This window comes from Phocoena phocoena, chromosome 3, assembly GCF_963924675.1.
Source record: "Phocoena phocoena chromosome 3, mPhoPho1.1, whole genome shotgun sequence".
NCBI classification, from domain to species: Eukaryota; Metazoa; Chordata; class Mammalia; order Artiodactyla; family Phocoenidae; genus Phocoena; species Phocoena phocoena.
Window position 1 is genome coordinate 91507793 of NC_089221.1, and position 23316 is coordinate 91531108.

Here is a 23316-nt window from a genome sequence, read left to right on the forward strand (position 1 = left end):
TAGGATTTTTAATGTAAAAATCGAGTCATTTATAAATGGGAACAGTTTAATGTCTTCCTTTTCAATATTTATGGACTTTTAATTTTACCTAAAAGAATTGCTGATGCTACTGTTACAGTTTTTATTTGGCTTTATTGAGATACAATTTGCACACAATAAAATCCATTATTTTTAAAAGTATAATTGAAGAGTTTTGAGAAATGCATGAAATCATGTAACAACGATCAAACTCAAGATAGAGAACTTTCTATGTCCACCCAAATCCCCCCAAACCCATATTCAGTCAATCCTCTACCCTTCCTTGGCCCCTGAGAACCACCAATCTGCATTCTGTCACTTCATTTTGCCTTTTCTTGAATATTATTTAGAAGGAATTATATGTAGTATTTTGTATTTTACCTCTACATATATTATAAACCACAAAATTCAGTGTTATAATTTTTGACTTAAACCATGAGTTGTCTTCTAAATAAGAGAAGAATATGAAATATAGCCTTTTTTATTTACCCATATATCCCATTTTTGCTGTCTTTTTTTGTGGGGGGAGTATGTCTGAGTTTCCATCTTGGTTATTTCCCTTCAGCCTAAAAATATTCCTTTGGTATGGAGTTCTGGATCTACTGGTTTTTTTTTTTCTTTTAGTAGTTAAATATCTTCAAAGTTAAAAAACTTTAGAGATATAATTCCATTGTTTTTTATCCTACAGTATTTTTGATGAGGCATCATCTGTCATTTGTATTACTTTCCTTTATATATAATATATTCCCCCTCCCCCCTCTTTCTCTCTCTCAGAAGGGGATGCTTTCAGAACTTCTTTAAAAATCTATTGTTGGGGGCTTCCCTGGTGGCACAGTGGTTGACAGTCCACCTGCCAATGCAGGGGATGTGGGTTCTTGCCCCAGTCCGGGAAGATCCCACATGCCGCGGAGCGGCTGGGCCCGTGAGCCATGGCCGCTGAGCCTGCGTGTCCAGAGCTTGTGCTCTGCAACGGGAGAGGCCACAACAGTGAGAGGCCCGCGTACAGAAAAAAAAAAAATATATATATCTATTGTTGGGAGCATTTGACTTAGATAGACCTATGTATGATTTTATTTCTATTTATTCTCTTTGGGTTTCTGAGATTCTTGAATCTGTAAGTTGATGTCGTTTACCTAATTTGAGGACATTTCAACTATTTTTTTTTTTTGATGTTGGGGGTAGGAGTTTATTAATTATTTATTTTTGCTGTGCAAGGGCTCTCTCTAGTTGTGGCAAGCGGGGCCACTCTTCATCGTGGTGCGCGGGCCTCTCACTATTGCGGCCTCTCTTGTTGCAGAGCACAGGCTCCAGATGTGCAGGCTCAGTAGTTGTGGCTCACGGGCCTAGTTGCTCCGCGGCATGTGGGATCCTCCCAGACCAGGGCTCGAACCAGTGTCCCCTGCATTAGCAGGCAGATTCTCAACCACTGCGCCACCAGGGAAGCCCTCAACTATTATTTCTTCAAATAAATTTTCTGCCGGAATCTTTCACCTTTCCTCCTGGAAATTCAGTTACATGTAAGGTAAATTGATATTGTCCAAAAATTCACTGAGAATTGCTCATTTTTCAAAAAATATTTTTTCTGGGCTTCCCTGGTGGTGCAGTGGTTGAGAGTCCGCCTGCCGATGCAGGGGACACGGGTTTGTGCCCCGGTCCGGGAGGATCCCACATGCCGCGGAGCGCCTGGGCCCGTGAGCCATGGCCGCTGAGCCTGCATGTCCGGAGCCTGTGCTCACAGTGAGAGGCCCACGTACCGCAAAAAAAAAAAAAAAAAAAAAAAAAAAAAATTTTTTTTTGTTCTCTAGATTGGATAATTTCTGTTTTTATTAGTTCTCTATTGATTCATAACAAATTACTCCAAAATTCAGTGACTTATAGCAGCAATAATCATTTAGCTCTCACAGTTTCTATGAATTTAGAATTCTGAATCATCTGAAATTCTGAATTGTTGGGTGTTTTCAGCTGAGGTCTCTCATGAAGTTATAGTCAAATGTTGGCTGGAGCTGCAGTCATTTGAAGGCTTGATTGAGGTTGGGGAATCTACTTCAGTTGTGGCTTACTCTCATGCAAGCTGGTTCTTCTCCCCATCAGCATCTGCTTGGAGCTGCTTGAGTAGCCTCATGTCACGGCTTCCATCAGAATAAGCAGTCTAAGAGATCAGGGCAGAATCTGCAATGCTTTTATGACCTTGGAAATCACACACCTTCATTTCCACCATATTCTATTTGTCACATAAGTCAACCGTAATTTAATGTAGTAGGTAAACTCAGAAGAGCATGAATACTAAGAAGTGAAAATCAGTGGGGATGATCTTGGAGGTTGGATACCATATTCTATTTTCAAGTTCACCCACCCTTTCTCCTGCAATCTGCACACTTCTGTAAACCCTTTGAGTGATTTTCTCCCCCAAATTCCAGGTAGTTTGCTTGTTCAGTTCTTAAATTTCTAATGGTTTATTTTGAATCATTTTCATATCTCTGATAGGAATACCCATCTGTACACTAATTATGACTATCTTTTCCTTTAATTATTTGAACATATTTATAATAGCAGTTTAAAATAATTTGTCCATGAATATCAACCTATGAGTCATCTTGGGGTTGTTTTCTGTTGACTGATTTTTCTTTTGACTATGGTTCACATTTTCCTACCACTTCATGTATGTAGTCTTTGTGTGTGTGTTTGTGCATGCGTGTGTGTAGACTGGATTGTCAGTGACTCCTTGGAGAGATTCTGGATTCCATTATCTTTTTCCTGAATAGATTTTTTTTCTTCTAACCCACAGTTAAATTTGATGGGACTCATATTTCAAACCATGTCTCCCCTGTGGTGAAGAACAGCTAAAATTTCTTCTTAGCGTTTTCAACCTTCCAGTTATTGCTTTGTCCTTTTTGCTGGGTTCCTCAGAATTTCCCACACATACATGTAGCTCAGAGGTTAGCCTATTATTTGAGCACATCTTACGTGTAGATTTTTGGATTCTTCCACTGTGGTCCCTTCTTTCTGGAATTTCCTCCTCAATTTTCAGCCTCTCTGCCAGGCTTGAATTCTGTTTTCTGACACCTCAAGCAACTAAGAGTTGTGATGCCTGCAGAGCCCTCAGAGGAAAAGCTGAATAAATGTGCATCTTATTCAGAAGAGTTCCTTTCTTTCATGGGTTGCATCATTTCCAGTTTTCTGATTTTGGTGGTTCTTTCTGCACATTTAAATAACTGTTTTTATACTTAGTTCAGAGATTATAATTGTCATATTAAGGAAGGTTAGTCATACCAGCTACTTTGCCATACCAGAATGGAAACTTGTCCATTTATATTTGAGTGAGACATAAAATAGCTCATTAGTAGCTTTGGGTTCCTGATCCTGTTCAATGATGGGCTTCACTGTATGGTGTTAACAAAAACCAAGTTCCTTTGTTGGCAGGGGCGGTATCCTAATTGTCAGTATCCACAGATCCCCCTCACCTTGGGTTGTTTAGTTTTCTCATTGAGGAATCCTCCAATTTCTGCATGGCTGAGATTGTGATAGATACAAGCCTATTTTTCAGCATCCTGGGAGCCTGTTGGACCTGGAAGTCTCACTGTTTATTATGTAGAGTTTCATGAATCCCTTTGTGTTTAATACATTTGTAGCTATACCTTGTGATCTAAGACATACTTTATTTTTTGTTCAAAATTTCCAAAGATTAAATGTGCTCTCTTTTCAAAGAACTTAGGAAGTGTGTTTTTTGGCTGTGAATGATAGAAGAAGAAATGTAGAGGCCTAAGAGCTTCTTATAAAAAAGCACTGAACCAATGTCTTATTCTCACTCCACTTTTAGAAAGATCTGGTACTCTAATTCCTGAGGATTTCTGGAATTCTGTGGTAAGAATTCTATTTCTTCATATTGGCTTCTCCCATTACAAATCTGGGTTTCAGGTCTACCCAGTCTTCTGAGTGAGTGACCATTGTTCATTTGTTCCAAGATTTTAAGTTTTAGTTGATATTATTTCTTCCTTTCTTTTTGTGGATATATGCATTTGTTTCTTTTCTGTCATTTTAGGTGATATTGCATAATGAGTGACAGTAAATTGCATAGATTCTATTCCTGTTCCGTCTGTTTTAAAATAAATTTTTTCATCTTCAGTTTTTAAATAAACTACATTCATGAAACCAAATACCCTCTTTTTAATCTGCAGCTAATAACACTTTTAGAAAAGCCAGTTGTGAAAAGCATAGGTGTCAAATAACTAAACCAATGTTGAATGTAAATATCAATTCTACTATCACCTCTGTATCATGAAATGGTGTTTCTCTAGCTATCGTTCCCTAAAATAGCAGGAGAAAAAAAGGTTTACCGTCTCTTTCAGTGTAATATGCTTGCTTTCAACTCATGAGTTGAAAAGAATTGTGAATAAAAGAATTGCTCACAACAGGCAAGTATCTACATGCAGTGCTGCCACTTCAGGACTTACCTCAAAAAGGTGTAAATAAAAGTGACCTAGCCACTACTTCATGCCCATCCCACCACCAGTCAGTGCCAAGGAAAACTGATTAAGAACTAGAATTTACTTTCAAGAGCTTCATCAGCTTGCTTTGCTTGTATACTTGGTTTTCTAACGTGAAGATTAGTGAATTCATTCTCTGAAAAGTAACAAGTCATGTGAGCATTTTGTCTTTCACCATATAATTCAGTATTAATTGACTTTGTGTGAATCTACATGTACTTGCTATTTTTTAGGCCATTTGTAAACTGATCATATGCTAATCTTCATAAAATTACCTGTGAAGAATAGTTTCTGTATAGTTTATTTTTCATTTCCTATCAACTAAGGGTCAATTCCTATCATTAATTGGTTAGATTTGGGGGGTTTGTTTTTGCTTTTTTTGGTTTTGCTTTGTTTTTGGTAGTTCACCAATATAGCACAAAAGCTCTTAAGTGTAAGAAATTAATCAGTAATAGTGGAAACTATTGGACCATGTTTACTGGTATAATCAGGAATGGGGACACACTAAGAGTTTAATGCATGTTGCAGGAAAGTCAGAAAAGAAAAAAGACTAAAAGTAATACCTGTGAAGTAAGATTAAATAAAGGGCTTAAAGTTATTTAGCCAGAAATGAGATATGATGTAATGTCTTTATATATACAAAGATTTATTACAGAATATAATGACTAATTGTTGTTCATTTCTGCTGAAATCTAAAAAAAGTTCAAGGGTAGAAATATAAATGATATAGATTTAACCAATACTTAGAAGGATAGCCTAAAGGTTTATGGGCAGACATTAGAATGCTTGTGATGGGACACATCTCTTGGGAAGAGGAAAGAGCTTTAAATGTAGCAGCCTTCTCTGTCATGAATGATGACAAGTCCTGCTTTAAGGCCGAGGGCTGGACTAGTTGGATTCCATAGGGCCCTTCCAAACCTGTAATTCTCTGGGTCACTTCTGTTGCTAGCCTTCAGAAGCTGGGAGTCAACTAGACATAGCAAATACCTGCCCTTCCAGGAGCTCCAAAAGTGCCACAGGATGCAGTGCCAGCAGCAGCACGGCAGCACCTATTACAACTGAAGACTTCATTCAAAGGTGAGTCAGGTCACCGTGGACCCAGACACTTCCCTTTCCTCCAGCTTTCACTGGCTCTGGGCATTGGAGCCCTGGAGGATCGGCGACCAGAGGACACCCTTCCCAGCCGTCAATATAACCTTTGACAGAGGGAGGAACAAGGGATGGCCGGTTAGCTGGTGCTGGGTGGGAGGGGCTCGCCACCTAGACGCGCTCAAGGAGAGATGAGTTGCGCCAGCAACAGCCAGGTCCCTTTCTCACCATCCTGCTGGCCACCCGGACCCATGTGCTCCCAGAGCGCGCTGGGCGCTCAACACTCGGAGCGATTGTCCCTGTGCGCTCGGTCTCTTCCAGGCACCCGATTCCAGCGGGAGGTAGCGTGGGATGATGCTTTGGCCCTTGTGCCTTCCCCAGTCTCCAGCATCCGGAGGCGCCCTAGCTGGCTCCACCGCAGCCACTGCCAGAGAGGGAGAAAGGAAAAAAAAGGGAGGGGGGTTGGAAAGGCACGGTGGAGGGAGGTAGGGAGGGAAGGACCGAAGGGGGAGGGAACCACTCTCCTTTGCAGTGCCGCCGCCTCCTCTCTCTTGCCAGCGGCGACTGGGGTTCTCCCTCCACACCGTCTCCCAGTTCCTCGGCCCCTTCTCCGCCCACCCTCCCGCCAGAGCGTGCAGAAAGGGAACCGCAGCCCGAGCGCGGCTGACGGCGCCGGGGGAGGCGGCCGTGGGTGTGTGCGTGTGTTTGAAGGACGCCACCTTTCGCTCCTGCGTTCGCAGGCGGTGACTGGCGGCGGGGCTTCTCGCTCCGGCAACGGTGGCGACCGCGGCGGCGGCTTCCGGAGTCCCGCCGCGAAGATGCTCAAAGTCACGGTGCCCTCGTGCTCCGCCTCGTCCTGCTCTTCGGTCACCGCCAGTGTGGCCCCGGGGGCCGGGAGCCTCATCCCGGATTACTGGATCGACGGCTCCAACAGGGATGCTTTGAGCGATTTCTTCGAGGTGGAGTCGGAGCTGGGACGGTAAGGTGGAGGGGGCGGGGTGGCGAGCTGGGGCGTTGGGGGGCGCCCTGGACCTGGTAGAGCCGGGCGCCCTGTGCGCGGGCTCGGGCTTCTGGGGAAGCCCGCGGCGCGCAGCGGGCGCTCTCCCTCTCGCAGCGACAGCTCCCGAGGATGCGGGAGCTGGCCTCACTGCCCTCCGGTTTCTACCCGCTCTGGGAGAGAGCTCACCACCATGCAAGTGCGAGTTGGGTCTCCCCGGGAGCGCCCAGGCCGGTGCAGCTGCTAGCAGCAGCCCGACTCTCTCCCACTCTCCCTCCTCCTCACCGCCTGCCACTTCCCTTGCGTGACAGCTCCCACCGCACGTGGGCCCTGCTTTCCCAACTGGTGTCTTTGCTCACGATTATATCTTGCCAGAGGGTCCTGTTTGTCTAGTTATTTTTTGGATTGGGGGGTGGAGGGAGCCTCTCCAAATCATGACAGAATTATTAAATTAGATTCTTTCTCTTTCCCCTCATCAAGCTCTTCAAAGCAAGTGGCACTAGAAATTAAACTTAAACACTAGCTTCCCTGCAGAGTCTGCTCAGGAGTGAAGGGGAAATGAATCATTTAAGAGAGTTGAAGGCAGAATAATGAACTAGTGTGGCTTTAAAGAAAAAGCAGCCCTTGGGGTGGTAATTAGTGAGAAGAGTTCTGCGGCTCTTCTTTCGTGTGCTGGAGTGATTTGTTTAAATTATGTATGCAGAAAACCACCTCCTTGGGGTTGTAGAAATGTTCCTCATCCCTTCTGTGAAGATCCAAACAGGTAGTGGTTTTGCCATGTGAATGATGCCATATGCTCTCATATTTTTATCCATTGAAAAATATTTTTCCCTTCCTTCCTTTTTCCTTTTTTCCTTTCTGCTATCCATAGGTAAGGGACTTCTTTTCAACACTCATTTTAGAACCAGGCCCTTTATTATAGGGAATCTAAAGATGTAATTTCAGCGTTTAACAGGTTGAAGCTTCTGTACTTAACTATTTCTTTGCAATTTTATTTTCCATTCTTTTTTTGCTGGAAACAGTTTAGCTAACAGCCATTTTATTTTTCATGGCATTGGAGACTACAGTGTGGTATTCTGGATGTTGGTACCTAGTGGGACTGTAAGGGCCACTTTTCCCCTCCGAATTGCCACTACTATTAATGGCTCACTGAGTGCAGAAGGTGTGGAAGAAAAGCAAAACTTCTGAATGAAAATTTAGGAGTTGCCACTGTTTTAAAATGTTTAAATATTTGTATTTAAACAAATATTGAATGCATTGAATAATGCATACATAAACATCCTGTTCTGATCAAGTTTTTCAATGTTCATCTGAAGATCTGCTGTAGTATGCATTCCCTAGTAGGTTGAAAATGAAATATCTCCTTTTGTAAGGTTTGAAGCCTACATAATTGTATGATGAGCTGCAGTGGAACAGTGTAAACTTCTGATTAAAGTGATAATCTACTTAAAATTGATGAGTTTTAGAAACTGCCACCTAGTAGAGGAAGTGCCTGATGGTACTCCAGGGACTGTCTCAACACCAAATCTAACTGCTTTCTGAGTAACGTTTACCTTAGATGCTCCTAATTGGCTATGACTTACCATCAGCACACGTTATCTTTGTGATTAAGCTTTGCCCTCAGGAAGCTCAAGAAATTTCCTTTAATGTAAGGAATGGGAAAATGTGTAGAAAAATAAATAAACTACAAATTGTGTGTATATACAAGATGGTAGACTTCATAGGGAAAACCTAAGGAATTTGGAGTTTATTATATACTTTTTAAAACAGCTTGTTATATTTTGTACTAAATTTTGGAGCGTGAATATAAATCAATTATATATTGCTAAGACTCTCACTCTGCTAGCTAATCATTTGATTACCATGAAAATCACAGAATTAAAATATTTTGAGAAGAGATTTTAAATTGTTACTTCTGTCCTCTTTTTCAGTATTCATGTATATTAGGTAAGTTCTTTGTAGATGGCAGAATTGGTGAGGTGCATACTTACTCCATTTGGTTGAGACTTTGAGAAATATTATCACTTCATGGTCAAAGTTGTTTTTTTTTCAACAAAATAAACCTAAAACATAAAGCAGCTCTGTTACAAATACAATTAGTAAGAATCTATAAAGCCAGAGAATGCAACAGAATTATACTTGTAGATATTGACTGAGTGACAAGTTTTCTTCCTCACAAGTGATAAAGTTGAGGCTCAGTCGATTGGTTTCAAGTCTTTACTCTCTTTACTCCCAGTCTTGGGCCAAGTCTGCCTGCCAGTGGTGACTCTAAAGCCAAAATATTTAATTCATTAGTAACACAGTTGTTATTAAGAGTAAGAGAACAATGCCCCTAGTGTTGTGTGGTGCCATTTTGGTTAGTTCCAGGATGTGGACAGTTCTCTCCAGATCAAGTATAGATTAAGCTATAGAGTAATCTATTACAATTACGTGTTGTAAACTAGTGACTCCTGAATTCAAGAAAATTGGACAAATGACCATTAGGGCAACATAGCTTGAGGATGTATTGGGGGATTTCAGGGAACAAAATTCCCAAGGCTGTAACCACTTGAATCCCCTGGATGGTACTGACAGCACCAATCCACCAATCCATTCAGACCAGGGTAGATGTGATAGCTTTCATTTTCAGGATGAGGGTGAGGCAGGAGCTGAAGCAGGGACTGAAGCAGGGGCCGAAGGGTGTTGAAAGGAATTATCTAAGAGTTTCAGGCAAACTAATTTATTTTCCCAAAAACCACATTTGAAAATACTGCTATGTTTATAAAATTTGTTTAAAAGTTTACAAAAATCACGTTTACAACAAATTCAGTTCTACTCAAAAAAATAAATTGACCGTGATCCTGTTCAGGACTCCATATCTTAAAGAGTGGTTGGTCCTTTGCCCAGTGATTTGAGAAATTGGTGTTTTAAAGGTTTTTCCAAGGGAGAAGGGACCCTCCCTCTGGTCCAGATTCTGCCAGGTGGTTTGGCAAACAGAGGGACAGGATTTGGCCTGGGCTGCTCTGTGGTGATGATTTGGCCCTGTGCATCCAAACCCATGTTCTCTCTTCAGTTATTTCTCACCTTTTGTTTCTGTCTGTTTTATGAGATTGAAAGAATGTTTGTAACAAAATCAGATGTATTCCCACACACACACAAGTTCAGGGAAGCAAATGAAAGATAATTAGGACAAGAGAATAAAAGTGTGAAAATCACAGAATTAAAGTATTTTGAGAAATACTTAGGTTTGCTCTCTTTTTCAGCGTAGAAATTGAGTTTTGGAATCTTTTCTTTTTAAATTTCCATTACATTTAACTATAGTTTCTTTAGGCTAATGACTTTCAGTACCTGCCCACCACCCAACTTGAACTTATATAGCAACCTAATTTAAGCATAATTATATAGGATCCCTTGTTATGTGTGTTCTTGCTCAGGAAACAAATTTAGATAGTGAGTCATGTGTATATAAAATGGAAATAAAAGCTTCATAAAACAATGTTTATTTTTATTACCAGCAGTGTACTCTAATATTTCCTATTCTGTGCTGTTTAATTTTATTCTAGTTCCTTAAAAATATTGGTTGAACCTACGTGATTTCACATCCCACTAGTAGGTTGTGATTCAGTTTGAAAAGTACTGTTTTAGGCCCCGTAAATCTGTGTATGCCAGATGAAAGTATGAGTATGAGTATCTTCCTTTCGAAAGATGCCATGCAGAACAATTGGTAACATTGAGTAGTGACTGATTGCATAGCTCTGTAAAGAAAAATCCCCCTGTCTTTCCTTCCAACATTATTGGGTTTCCCTTTTCAAACACTATTGGAAAAACTCTGGTTTCTCCATGAGGCCTGCTGAGTGGAGTATATTCTGGACTGGCTGAGCAGTTCAGGAGGCTGGACCAGGAGCACCTTCACTGTGGAGTGGAGGAATCCAGAGGCCTGAGCAGGGCTGTAGTCCACTCGGTAACATGTAACTTTGTTCCCAGGTAATGGTCAGCAAATGCTTCCTGTAAGGAAACAGAAAAGTGTGCATTTTCTGAAAGGAGGGCTCCAACCTGTGCTCCTGGCTGGGGAGGAATCGGATCCTCTCTTTTCCCTTTTCCCTTCCTTCCGTTTGTTCAAGTCCGTTCCTGAGCCATTCTTAGCCAGTGCTTCTTGGGCTCTTGGTCTTTCCCTCACACTGTCCTTTAGGGCCCCACAGCCTATCCAGCGTATCCCCACAGCTGGCTATGGATCTCCTGCCACACGCAGTGTACTTTGTATCTTAAGCTCTTCTGGGGATGATGTTGTTTTTCTTTTTTTATCTCACTAGGAATTTAAAGTATACTTGTTCAGTCCCTCTCTTGTTCTCTGTGCACCTGATTCTCTTCTCAGGCAGTTGACACAGTAGCAAGGTGGGATTGCATTTGGGAGAACAGAAACTGGGGCTGCACAGGCTCTTCGCACCAACACTGACTACAAGTTCTGGAAGGCAGGGTCTGTAGATTTGGCTGGTTCACTCTTGGGTGCTCATTGCCTGGCATAGTACTCAGTACTCAGTAGGTGCTCAACAAATGATTTTGAAGAGAATGAATGAATGATAACAAAGTGGGCCAGGCACTGTGGGTCCTGATGTGATGATCTCAGTTCTAAGGACCCCAAGGAAAGGGAAATCTGGTGACCTGTTTGACGTGTGTGACCATGATCTTAATCTCACTCAGCACTGGTTTTCTTTCTTGGCAGTATTGATAACTGCCACCTCTGTAGCTTGTTGGTGTTGAAAATAATGCTGCTTTTCTGTTGGCAGAGTGCTTTGTGGCTCTGAAATGAAAGGGATTCAGTTTCACCTTTGCTATCATTTTACCACAGGCATGTCAGAATTAGGAGTTAAATCAACTTGAATTTAAAAGCATGAAATGCCTCCAAGCTATGCCAACCACTAAAGTTAATACATAGTAAATGCTAAATTTGAAAATACTCTCATTGTAAAGAGCCTTAAAGTCAAGTGAAGATTATGATAGGCTCATTAATTTAAGAATGCACTATTTTTCCATGTTTAAATACTGTTGCAAGGGTAAAAATAACTCCTAATTTGGAAAAATAAAAAGACACAGGTGCTATCAGCTTCTAAGTTGTTCTGGTGAACTTTACTTGAAAAAAAAGAAAGAGAACGAAAACACTAACCACAAAATAGCTTCAAAGACTTTTCTTGTAAATGCTTTACCCTCAGACACATCTGTGTAGATTATGTGTTTGCAATAATACTTTTGAGAATAAAGTACTGAGTGGTAGCCAAGCGAACTGTTTCAACTACTAATTGTTATGTTGTTTTATGTTAATGATTTTTTTTTGCTAGCTTAAAAAGTAGTTCTCTTTAGACTCCCTTTCATGAAAGCTAACATCTAATAAAAAATACTGAATTTTTAAAATTTCAAGGTCAGGTTTATTCTGCAAAATATATTATTTGAGTCAATGAACCATATAGTTCAAGCCAAAGAATAACTTTACATGAAGTCAATAGCAGCTAGAATCAAAGTTTTACTCAAATTGTATTAATCTTTACCTTAATTACTTTTAAAAATCTATTTGATAGTGCAGGAAAATCTGAAAATTTCATAACTCCAATGGTTTAATTAGGAAGTTAGATCTAAATATTGATGGCATAGTATTAGCATACAAAGAACATGTACTCTTCAGTGCAGTCTATTTTAAAATTCTAATTGCTAATGGAGGGCAGTGGCTGTGTGGGTGATGTAAAATAATGAAAGGTTTGGGTGGGAGATTTTCCTCAGCAATCTTATCAGTGGCAGATCAAATCAGGACAGAGTGCTGCACAGAGAATGATTTATAATGATGGGCAAAAGGTAGTACCTGTAAAGCTTGCTCTTTCTCTCAGAGCAGTTTCTCAACTTTGGCACTGTAGACATTTGGGGCCAGATAATTCTTTGATGTGGGGCTGTCCTGTGCATTGTAAGATGTGTAGCAGTGTCCCTGGCCTCTGCCCACTAGATGCCAGAAGCAATCCTCCCCCAGCCACCCCACCCCCACCAATTGTGACTACCAAAAATGTCTCTAGACATTATCAAGTGTCACACCCTCCTCTGTTGAGAACCACTGTCTCAGAAGCTTGAAGCTAGTCTTTTACATGATTTTCTTTTAGTTATGTAGCTGGTTAACAAGGAGTTTGATGGAATAAAGTCATTTGGCTTTATTGATTATCTGCTACAACCAAATGTTTCTGACATTTTTGTGTATTACTGTTGATTTCTGTTGTATATGCATACCATCTGTGCTATAATTTGCTTAATATTTTTGTTTAAATCACCTCATTTTTGTTAACCTAAATTTATTTACTGAGAATACTTATTTTCATTAAATAGAGGCAATAAGAACAAAGCATTTTTCCTAAATCATAGCTAGAAATTCTTGCCTCCAGAAGGCTCCAAACCTGAGAATTGTTTTCTCTTTGTTAAAAAGGGAGATTATCAAAGATTAGCAAAGTTAAAACCATAGTGGCACAAATTGAGGCTTTCTTCTTGATGTAATCAGACGATTGAAAATAATTGAAAAGAGAATGATGTTGTCATTTTTTGATTCCTTGTTATTTAATTCCATGTCTTCATGCCACTTAATGTCCTCTCTGTTACAAGTCTGATCCTTTGAATAACTATGAGCTAGGCAATTTATGGTGCAGGGGGCAGGGTGAGAGGGATAGAGTATAAATGAATATCATAAATAAAACACTACTTGGCCTCCGCATGTATAGTTTACTTGTAAGGCACCAAAAATTAATCTAATATGAGATAGATAAATAAAACTAATACCGGATGGAGATAATGAGAATTACAGCAGTCTTTACAACAGAGTGATAATTCTGACTGGGAAGATTGAGGTCTTCATTGGGAGGGGTGGATCTTGAATTTTGGCAGGATTTTAACAAGGTAGAGCTTTGGTGAAGAGCATTCCAGATGGAAAATACATTCTAAAGCAAAAGGCAAAAAAAACCTGGCAGAAGAATGTGGGGTGTACATTTTATTTTTCAGACTTTACAAAGCATGAACATTGTAATGACAGATAAGGTTGGGAGGGTAGGTTGATTATCAGACCAAAGAAAGCCTGTAAAAAAAAAAAATGACTGAGTTTGTATCAACCGAAAACCAAAATTATAGATAAAGAGAAAGAAACCATTATGAGAACAAAAGGTGCCTATAGAAGCAGCTTTGTCTTGGGCTAAAGATGTGGGACTCAGAACTTGCCACTAACTCACAATGTAGATAAGTGAGGGGGGTGGGTAAGAGAGAACTTACCATGTTGGTTGAAAAAAAAGAAAGAAAAAAGAAACCCTGCAGCACTCTACACTAGAATAAAAAGGGGAAGTGTGGGATTGAAGGGATTAAGATCAGTTACCTACACTGGGTAAAGAGCCTGTAAAGGGATAGACAGTAACTATTTTAGGTGTTGTGGGCTGCAGATCTCTGTGGCAACTCTCAACTCTGATGATTGAGTGAAAACAGCCATAGACAATGCAGAAACCAATGCACATGGCTGTGTTCCGATAAAACTTTATGACAGTAAAATTTCAATTTCATATAATTTTCACATCACATTCTTTTGATTTTTAAAAACCATTTTAAAATGTAAAAACTCTTCTTAAGTTGTGGACTGTTCAAAAATAAGTGACTGCTGTATTAGGCCCTTGGCTGGAGGTTTGCTGACCCCTGACCTAGATCAGTCAAGGTAAACTTCTGCTCCTCCTCAGTTATACGAGAATTTCAGGTTAAAATGATCTCAAAACTTCATTTATTCAAGGAATTACCTTTAATCTCCCTTTTACTTTGAACATGTCAACCTGATATTAGTTTTTCCAGTGGGCACAGGCTTTAAGTTCATTCTCATCCTTTTTCTACATCTGTTGAAACTATATCAGTTGCAGTTCTTAACCTACGTATCACGTTGGCTAGCTCCAATCATCATTCATGTTTCTGAAAATGAAGTAGCTTTATTTGAAGTGTGTTTAAGTTAAATTTCCATACCATGATCAGCATTCACATTCAAAGACTATTGGAGGGTCATTTGTTTTGTGTATAATAATTAGATTTCAAGTTGCTCATTCTTCTATTATATTTGAAGTGACAGTCATTATAAAGTAATATGCTAAATCAATAAAGATTTGCTTCTAATTAGTAAAGTTTAATTCATTTTTCTGTTTACTAATATATTATCTGCATGTTGAATAATCCTTCTATATGCCACACACATATGACAGGTGGACTAATTAAGGTCCTTTAAGTTGAGACTGTTTAAATAAGCATTTTTTTAATGAAAAGTTATTCTTTCTTAGTTTGAATAGAGTTTAGAGCTAACTAAAGCATTCACTCATATCTTAACTAGAGCAGAGGTCTCCTGCTCTAGTCTCCTGCTCTAGTGAGATGTTCGTATCCAGGGGGTGCATAGTATAATGGGATGCTAGAAGAACATATTTTTTTTTCTAATTTTTGCTTTTTTAAAATGTTTTGAAAAGAACATTACATATTGGTTCAGTAGCATATGTATTGCATTTATAGGTACATAAGTATACACAATTTGGGAGCATGTGCTTAAAACATTTTATTTGATGATTACTGGATCAAAGAATGGTAGTTCTGAGTGGTTACTGAATAAGTTTTTTACTTATATTTAAATACTAACATTTTGCTATATGAAAATGATTTTAAAGCAAATACATAGATTAAAATGCAGACAAAAATCATATTGCAAGGTGTGACTTTGTGCAGAAAGGGGAAGTGGGCACATATGTGCACTTGTTATGCATTTTAAGACTGCCTGATGAAAGATTTTGATAAGAACGTAACTGCCATTGTAACCAAAAAAGTCATATGACAGAGTAAAGAAAAAGAGAAAAGGAATACAGTTTGCCCATCAAGCAGAGGGTTAAATGAATTTTGTTTTTCGTTGTTGTTGAACTCAAAATTCATAGGCAAGAACCTCAATTTCAAAATACCTAACTTACTTCATGGTAAATTTTGTCACCTGCTGCCTTAAGCAGCTGACTGCATTTGCCTGAAGTGTTTGGTGGGCAGGGGTTGGAGAGTTGTGAGCATTAGTGCCAGGATGCTGAGTTTAACTTGGTTAACAAATGCATCATCATCAGTTAATTACTTCTTAAGTCATGCTTCAGGGTGATATGGTTGAAAAATTCACCAAAATTCTGGTGCAAAAATATTTTTTAAAAAAACTAGACTAGAGGTAACACTCTGTTCAGAATGGTCTGCTAAAAAAGTAATACATATGACGTGCTCTTAACTGTTTTCTTTACTAGTTTGTGGTAGCATTCTTCGTTAAAAGTGTACTTTCTTTGATTTGTCATGATTATAGACAGAATTTGACTAATATTACAAACCAGAACAAAGAAGAGTAGGAGATAACAAATCTGTAGTTATGTTTACACATTTATTGTTACTTATAATGCAGTATTTGAATGATTTCTTCCCACTTTGAGTCTTCATGGACTGTTTAGTAGGGACTTTTGCTTGCATTGCACAGAATCTTGTACTTTTAATTTTTTTAATTAATTAATTTATTTTTAATTTTTGGCTGCATTGGGTCTTTGTTGCTGCATGTGGGCTTTCTCTAGTTGTGGCGAGCGGGGGCTACTCTTCGTTGTGGTGTGTGGGCTTCTCATTGCGGTAGCTTCTCTTGTTGTGGAACACGGGCTCTCGTCACAGGCTTCAGTAGTTGTGGCTTTGTTGCTCTGTGGCATGTGGGATCTTCCCGGACCAGGGATCGAACCTGTGTCCCCTGCATTGGCAGGTGGATTCTTAACCACTGCGCCACCAGGGAAGTCCCTCTTGTACTTTTCATCTTGGTCTGCCTTACTTCTTGTACTATCTTGAAGGGTTAGTTAGTGACTCTTTAACTTAGTGACAACCGTCCATGTGGGACTTTCACAGACATACAAAATTGTTCTTTAGTTGTGACAACTAGTCAGTCCAAGTGTTATCTTTAACAGGATATAAATGCACTGCTACCTATTCATTCAAGTGAATCTTACCTATTTTTTCAAAGCTCCCTGTTAGGACAAGCACTGAGAAAATAAGACTATGTTATTAAATGTAACCAAATTCAAATTATATAATTCAGTAAATCAGCCTGGCCTAGAGTTCTAGTTCAGTCATTATAAGCCTCTGAAGATTTCTTGTGTGAGTGGGAACATTTTTAGTGGTTCCTATGGGACTCGAGTGAGTCCTTCCTCTCCTTTTTCCCTCAGTGTGAACACATAAGGTAATAAAAATGTTCAGTGAAGTAAACTTGAGTTCTGATTGTAACCTGTATCTAGAAGCGAATTAAGCACATAATAATAAACAGAGCTTGTCATGTGTATGTATGCCACATCAGCAGAGTGGAAACCTGAGGAAATTGTCAGGATAATTCACAGCAAATGGTACAGTTCTTTCAAATCTTGAGGTACTGAGGAAATGGAATGTCAGGACTGAGCTGAGGGCCCCAGGGAGCAGATGAGGTTCTGGCCCAGGCCAGGAGGGGGCAGCAGAGCTCCAGTCCCGGCTTGAGCTGGCAGGTGGTGGAGGTGAGTGATGCTCAGGGAGCCGCAGCCCAAGGGGACAGTTGGGCAAGGCAGCTACTCAGGAAAGCTTTGAGGCTGGGGGAGCAAGTAGGGCATTCTGGACAGTTGAGAGTGGAGATGAAGGAGGGCTGCTGAGCCAGGCAGGTGCTAAGCCAGAAGCTGAGCTAGAAGGTACAGGGTGCAGGCAGGAAAACAAGGATTAAATTGCTGCTTGATTGGCTGGGTCCCTTTGGGCATAACACTAGACCTCACTAAGCCTCATTTCTAAAGTGAAGATTTGTGGTAGTATATCCACCACAACGTTGCTCTGACGATGAAATTAGATCGCATATATAAAAACACTTAGCTCCATGGTTGGCACTTAAGCTTAATATCGTGCCCCAGACAGGATACAAGGTGGGAGGTAGGGGATGATTATTCCAAATTAGGTAGCTACAGGGTAAAAAACCTTAGTCCAACTTACTTGGGTCTTTTAGCATTCTGACTCCAACTTGCCTGCCAGCCTTGTTCCCCACCACTTCTAATTACCACCATGGAGTATTTACCAGGAACTTGGTGTTGAGATTTTCCTTTTTTTTTTTTATGTGCCTTGCTAATTATTTCAATAATACAACAAGGTGATCAACACGAGCATCATTTTTCAGATGAGGAGCCTGAAGCTCAGAAAGGTTAAGCAGCTTGTCCAAGCTCACACAGCTGGGGAGGGGAGCAGAGCTGGGATTCAAGACCAGGTTGTCAGACTACAGTGCTCCTCTCTTACCTGCCATCCTCAAGGGACCCCTCATGGTCCTCATATCTCCATGGTGTTGTGCGTGAAACTCTCCTGGCCTGAAACGCCCTTCTCCTTCTAATTCCTCCAGGAGAGTCACCCTGCCCCCTAAGCCGAAGGTTTCTCCTGCCTCCTGGCTCTCATACCATGTCACACATTTATTGTCTTACAGGTAAATTCTTTGTGGCCTTCACCACCAGAGCATCTGTTCCTCAGACAGAGGAACCCTGAATCTTATCCATCCTTTGTCCCCACTACTAAGCCCATTCTCCAGCTTACTAGCTGCCCCCCATAAGTGCTTAATAAGTGTTTGTGGAATAGCGAGTGAATGAATAAATATTAGAAGAATTAGATGAACAACTGCAGGAAAATGAGCACACTCTTAAATCTCTCTTCCTTCAGGATGTTTTTCCTACGCATATCCTCTGCTAAACCAGCACACTGTGAAATTACTTATTCAATGTCTTTGTCCTTCTCTTTAGAATGTAAGCCTCTGTGGGCAGGACCTCTGTCTCTTTGTTCATTACTGTGTCCCCAGACCTATTGCAATGCCTGGTGTGTAGTGAGCACTCATTAAATATTTGTTGAGTAAATGAGTCAGTTGTACCAGCAGGGCATCTGCAATTGAAAGTCCTTTGTAATGCTAGGGTCTCTGGTCTTTTATCAGGCTGCTCTGTCTTAAAGAGCCCCCCATGTCTGAATGAACTGGGAATAGTGTGCCCTTCTGTGATTAGATCTTCGTTGAAGGTACTCTCTAGCCACAACCATCTGTGCATCTATGTTTTCTTCCAGTTGAATTCTCTGGATGATTACCTTAGTTCTTTACTGCCTGTTCAGGAGACAGAGCAGCTTTTGGAGTAAGTAGGGTTCTAAGCTCCAAAGGCTTTGTAAATGTGTTGGAGGCTCCTTGAATAATTTTTTCTATTTTGTACTTTTTAAATGCCTAATCTCTTTTTTAGAGACATGTACTCATTATTATATTTGCTCATTTTTACTTCTGTAAGATGGTATGGAAAAAGCCTGAGCTATCTTTTTGGCCAGCCCAGTAATTATTCTGGAAAATGTGTATGTCCCCATCTCTATTTTTGATGACAGAAGCTAGGGAAGTATGGTGAAAGAAAGATTGTGTATAAGAGAGAGGGGGGCAGAGATGGAGCTGAGGGATGGAAGGAAGGTCACTCCTCACCTAGGGCTATTTTTTGTTTTCTGAGTTAGCTACACCTCAACCCACAAGCACCTCTCTGTCCCTACCTGACTTCTCCCTGTTACTGTTGTCCCACGAGAGCCCAGGTCCATTTCATTTTCTTTGTATCTCCCCTTGTTATGGTCTGAATGTTTGTGTCCCCACCGTGGATTCTTATGTTGAAGCCCTAACCCCCCCCCACCCCCGCCCCCCCGGCAATGTGATGGTATTTGGAGAAGGGGCCTTTGAGAGGTGGTTAGGGTTAGATGAAGTCATGAGTGTAGGGCCTTAATGATGGGATCTGTTCCCTTGTAAGAAGAGAGACGGGAGAGCATAGTGTCTCTCCCTCTGCCATATGAGGACACAGCAAGAGGTCAGCTGTCTGCAAGCCAGGAAGAGAGCTCTCACCAGAACCTGACCATGTTGGCGCCCTGATCTTGAACTTCCAGCTTCCAGAACTGTGAGAAATAAATGTCTGTTGTTTAAGTCCCCCAATGTATTTTGCTATGGCAGTTGAGCCGACCAAGATGCCCATGTACCCCTTCCCCCACTTTGAATATCTATCTAACTTTGGTCACAACCTCAGAATCTGCCTGCAGTGTCTCAGAAACTAACCTGAGTTAATCTAGGCTAATGTGGCAAGCAGAGCTTGAGGAAAGTGATGTACTTTTCCTTTCCCAGATAGCCACCATTGTTCTTCTCCCAGATGTTGGGGGATGCAGTCAAGCGGCCCACTTCACAGGCAGTATAGCGCGGCCTTGGCTTTATCTAGGAGCTGCCTTCTGGCATTACCACCTTGGTATCCACTATGCATCCATATCCATACCTGTTGGCTTTCCAAGTGCCCGTGCTTGCCAGCTCCCAGCATATTATTTCCTCAGCAGCTGGCACAGGATTTTTTTGTTGCCAACTAGAAGCTCAGCTATTAAAAAATAAAACTTGGCCCATCTTGAGAATCATATGTTTCCATCAGAACTTGGATCTACATTCTGGCACAACTCATAGAGTCATGCACCTCTCTCAGGACCAAGAACCCAGTGTTCCCCTGGGTCTCTGACCACACTTTCACCTGCTTGTTCCAAATGCAGTTTCCAACCTGGAGTAACCTGTGATGCTTGTGATTTGTTGAGCACTAGTTTACCAACATTTACTTGGTCTTTTTGAATTTATTAACTTGTTCATTGTTTCTTTAGCAATAGATTGCCTTCTCTGATAGTTTGTGTCCATTTTATATCTTAAATTGTTAATTCTCAAGAATCAGGTTCGTGTTTCCTCAGTTAATGAGAAGCTAACAGACAATATGGAGGCATGGAGTAAACACTGCATGACTTTGCATGAGCTTGAGGCAGTCCAAGAAAGGAGATGTTAATATTTATAAATATCTGACTGCTGTTCTTTTGTATTTCACATACTGAAAATAATGTGTGGTATAACCTTAAGGTTTTCCATATCTTCAGACAAAAGGACAGTTGGGGAAGTTTAAAATAACTGCTGTAGATGGGTCTTTCTGTATAATTTTTACAGTTTGCTTTTCTTATAAGAAGAGCACTAAAATTAGAGAATATTTATCATTTTGTAGCTTTGAGATCTTATTTGTGCCAACTTTAACTTTGTCATATATTTATTAATTTTTTATTGAGAATAATGCATTCTTCACTGGAAAGTTAGATAACCAGACCCAGAATCACTGCAACTTGACTGTGATTCAGAAATAAATAAGAGAGTCCTGGAAATCATTTAAGGATGTTAAAAAAAAAAAAAAAAAAACAGATGTGATTAGGAATATTTTAAAGCAGGCTGTAGTCTGTGTACACTGATAAAAACATATCACATAAAAAAGACTTCCTGTATTAAAATGACATTGGTATTAGCCATGCATAAAGAATATATTTCTCGGGCCTTCCCTGGTGGCGCAGTGGTTGAGAATCTGCCTGCTAATGCAGGGGACACGGGTTCGAGCCCTGGTCTGGGAGGATCCCACATGCCGCGGAGCAACTAGGCCCGTGGACCACAACTGCTGAGCCTGCGCGTCTGGAGCCTGTGCTCCGCAACAAGAGAGGCCGCGATAGAGGCCCGCGCACCGCGATGAAGAGTGGCCCCCACTTGCCACAACTAGAGAAAGCCCTCGCACAGAAACGAAGACCCAACACAGCCAAAACTAAATAAATAAATTAAAAAAAAAAAAAAAAGCAGTAATAAAAAAAAAAAAAAAGAATATATTTCTCTAACTTGATACCTAACTAGTAAAATAAAGTTTGACTTTTGGTTTCATCATACGTTTCTTTAGTAGCTGCTGTTAATTGTCTTAGTCTCTTTTCTGGTGAAGGGATTTCTTTGAAGCACTTAAGAAACAAATGAATAAACTTTGAGAAAGGTGGTAATGAGATAGAAATGGCTAGGAGAAAAGGGGAAAAAAATAGAGACCAGATGACTTAGGAGGTGTCTTACTGACTGTCATTCAGGTAAGGGGTATTAATTCTGGAATGGCTCTCTGTAAAGAAGGAGGTGATTAGATATCACAATCCTAAGTGATTGGATATCACTGTCTTTTGAAATGTCTTCTGATTTCAAGATTCTGAATATGAGATGGCTATAGGCACTCTGAGAATAAAAATCAGGGCTGCAGGCCATATAAAATGAACCCATGATTCCAATGGATATTAATAGAACCCCCAGTGGCAACTGTGGTGTAAAAATACATTCCAACTCTGGTACCTATTAGCTGTCTATTGTTAATGAATTTTTAAAACTGTAATGAGCTTCATTTTCCTCATCTGTAGAATGAAAATACTAGTGCCTTTCTCACAGGATTATTGCAAAGATTTTAAAAAGACAAATTATGTGACTATTAAGCAAAAAAAACTGCACATACTGCATGAGACTTTTTATTTTAATAATAATAATAAATTTTTTTTACTATTAACTCCAGACTTTATTTGGATTTCATCAGCTTTTCCATTAATGTCCTCCCTCTCTTCCAGGCTCTAATCCAGGCAACCACATTGCATTTAGTTGGCATGTTTCCTTGCCTCCTCTGATATGTGACACTTTCTCAGTCTTTCCTTGTTTTTCATGACCTTGACAGTCTTGAGGAGTATTGGACAGGTGTCCTGTAGAGTGCCCCCTAATTTGGGTTTGCCTGTCATTTTTCCACATGATTAACTGGGGTAGTGAGTTTTTGGAAAGAATACCACAGAGGTGAAGTGCCCTTCTTGTCATATCCTATCGGGGTACTCGAAGCCACCTGACATCTCTGTTGATTTTAACCTTCATCACTTGGTGAAAGTGGTGTTTGCCAGATTTCTCTGCTGTACAGTTACTACTTGTCCCTTCCCCTACTCTGTCTAGTCTTTGGAACTGAGTCGCTAAAGCTAAAATAACCAACTCTTGGGAGGGAGGGTGATTAAGCTCCACCTCTTGGAGGGAGGAATATCTACATATTATTTGTAGTTTTGTAGAGAAGATTTGTGAGGTATTGTTTTATTACTAATAAATTCTTATATGTATATAAGATGATTGGATATCTTAAGTCATTTTCCAAAATTCTTTTTAAAATATACTGCCAGGGCTTCCCTGGTGGCGCAGTGGTTGAGAGTCCGCCTGCTGATGCAGGGGATGCGGGTTCCTGCCCCGGTCTGGGAAGATCCCACATGCTGCGGAGCAGTTGGGCCCGTGAGCCATGGCCGCTGAACCTGTGCGTCCGGAGCCTGTGCTCTGCAGTGGGAGAGGCCACGACAGTGAGAGGCCCGCGTACCGCAAAAATAAATAAATAAAATAAAATAAAATAAAATAAAATAAAATAAAATAAAATATACTGCCAGCATACATCATGCAGTTAGGAATGTACTAGATGGTGAGAAACTTTGAACCTGGTAGAAGCTGTCCCTGGAATCTTGTGCTTAGACAGTGGAGAGTATTGGAGATGTGTGTTTAAGGGGAAGGTGTGAAGTCAAAAACTCTCTTTTGTTTTGATGGAGGTAGATAGGCTCTAGACAGTAGTTGGTCTCTTTCTGTGTCTCGTAGGTGCATAATTCATAATAGGAATGGCTCTTATTTCAGATGGCCTGCTGAACTCTCCGTTGGAAGACCATATAAGCAACTGTGATGCAGGTTATTCAAACTGACTCCATCTTCCCACTCACCTCCAACCAACAGCCATTACCAAACCTGCTTCTCTGTTTGTGTATTCCATCTCAGTAAATGTTACCACCATCTACCTTTGTTCCCTACCTAGGATC

At 40.5% G+C, this 23316-nt stretch overlaps 1 protein-coding gene across 1 annotated transcript in view; it reads left to right on the forward strand.

Moving 5' to 3' along the window:
* Nucleotides 1–6327: 6327 nt before the first annotated feature.
* The window catches only part of CAMK4 (calcium/calmodulin dependent protein kinase IV), a 216223-nt gene continuing 199234 nt past the window's right edge, over nt 6328–23316 (forward strand). Inside the window, exon 1 of the mRNA XM_065875298.1 lies at nt 6328–6570. Coding sequence (XP_065731370.1) covers nt 6410–6570 — 161 coding nt within the window. The 5' untranslated portion in view covers nt 6328–6409. The remainder of the gene's footprint in view (nt 6571–23316) is intronic.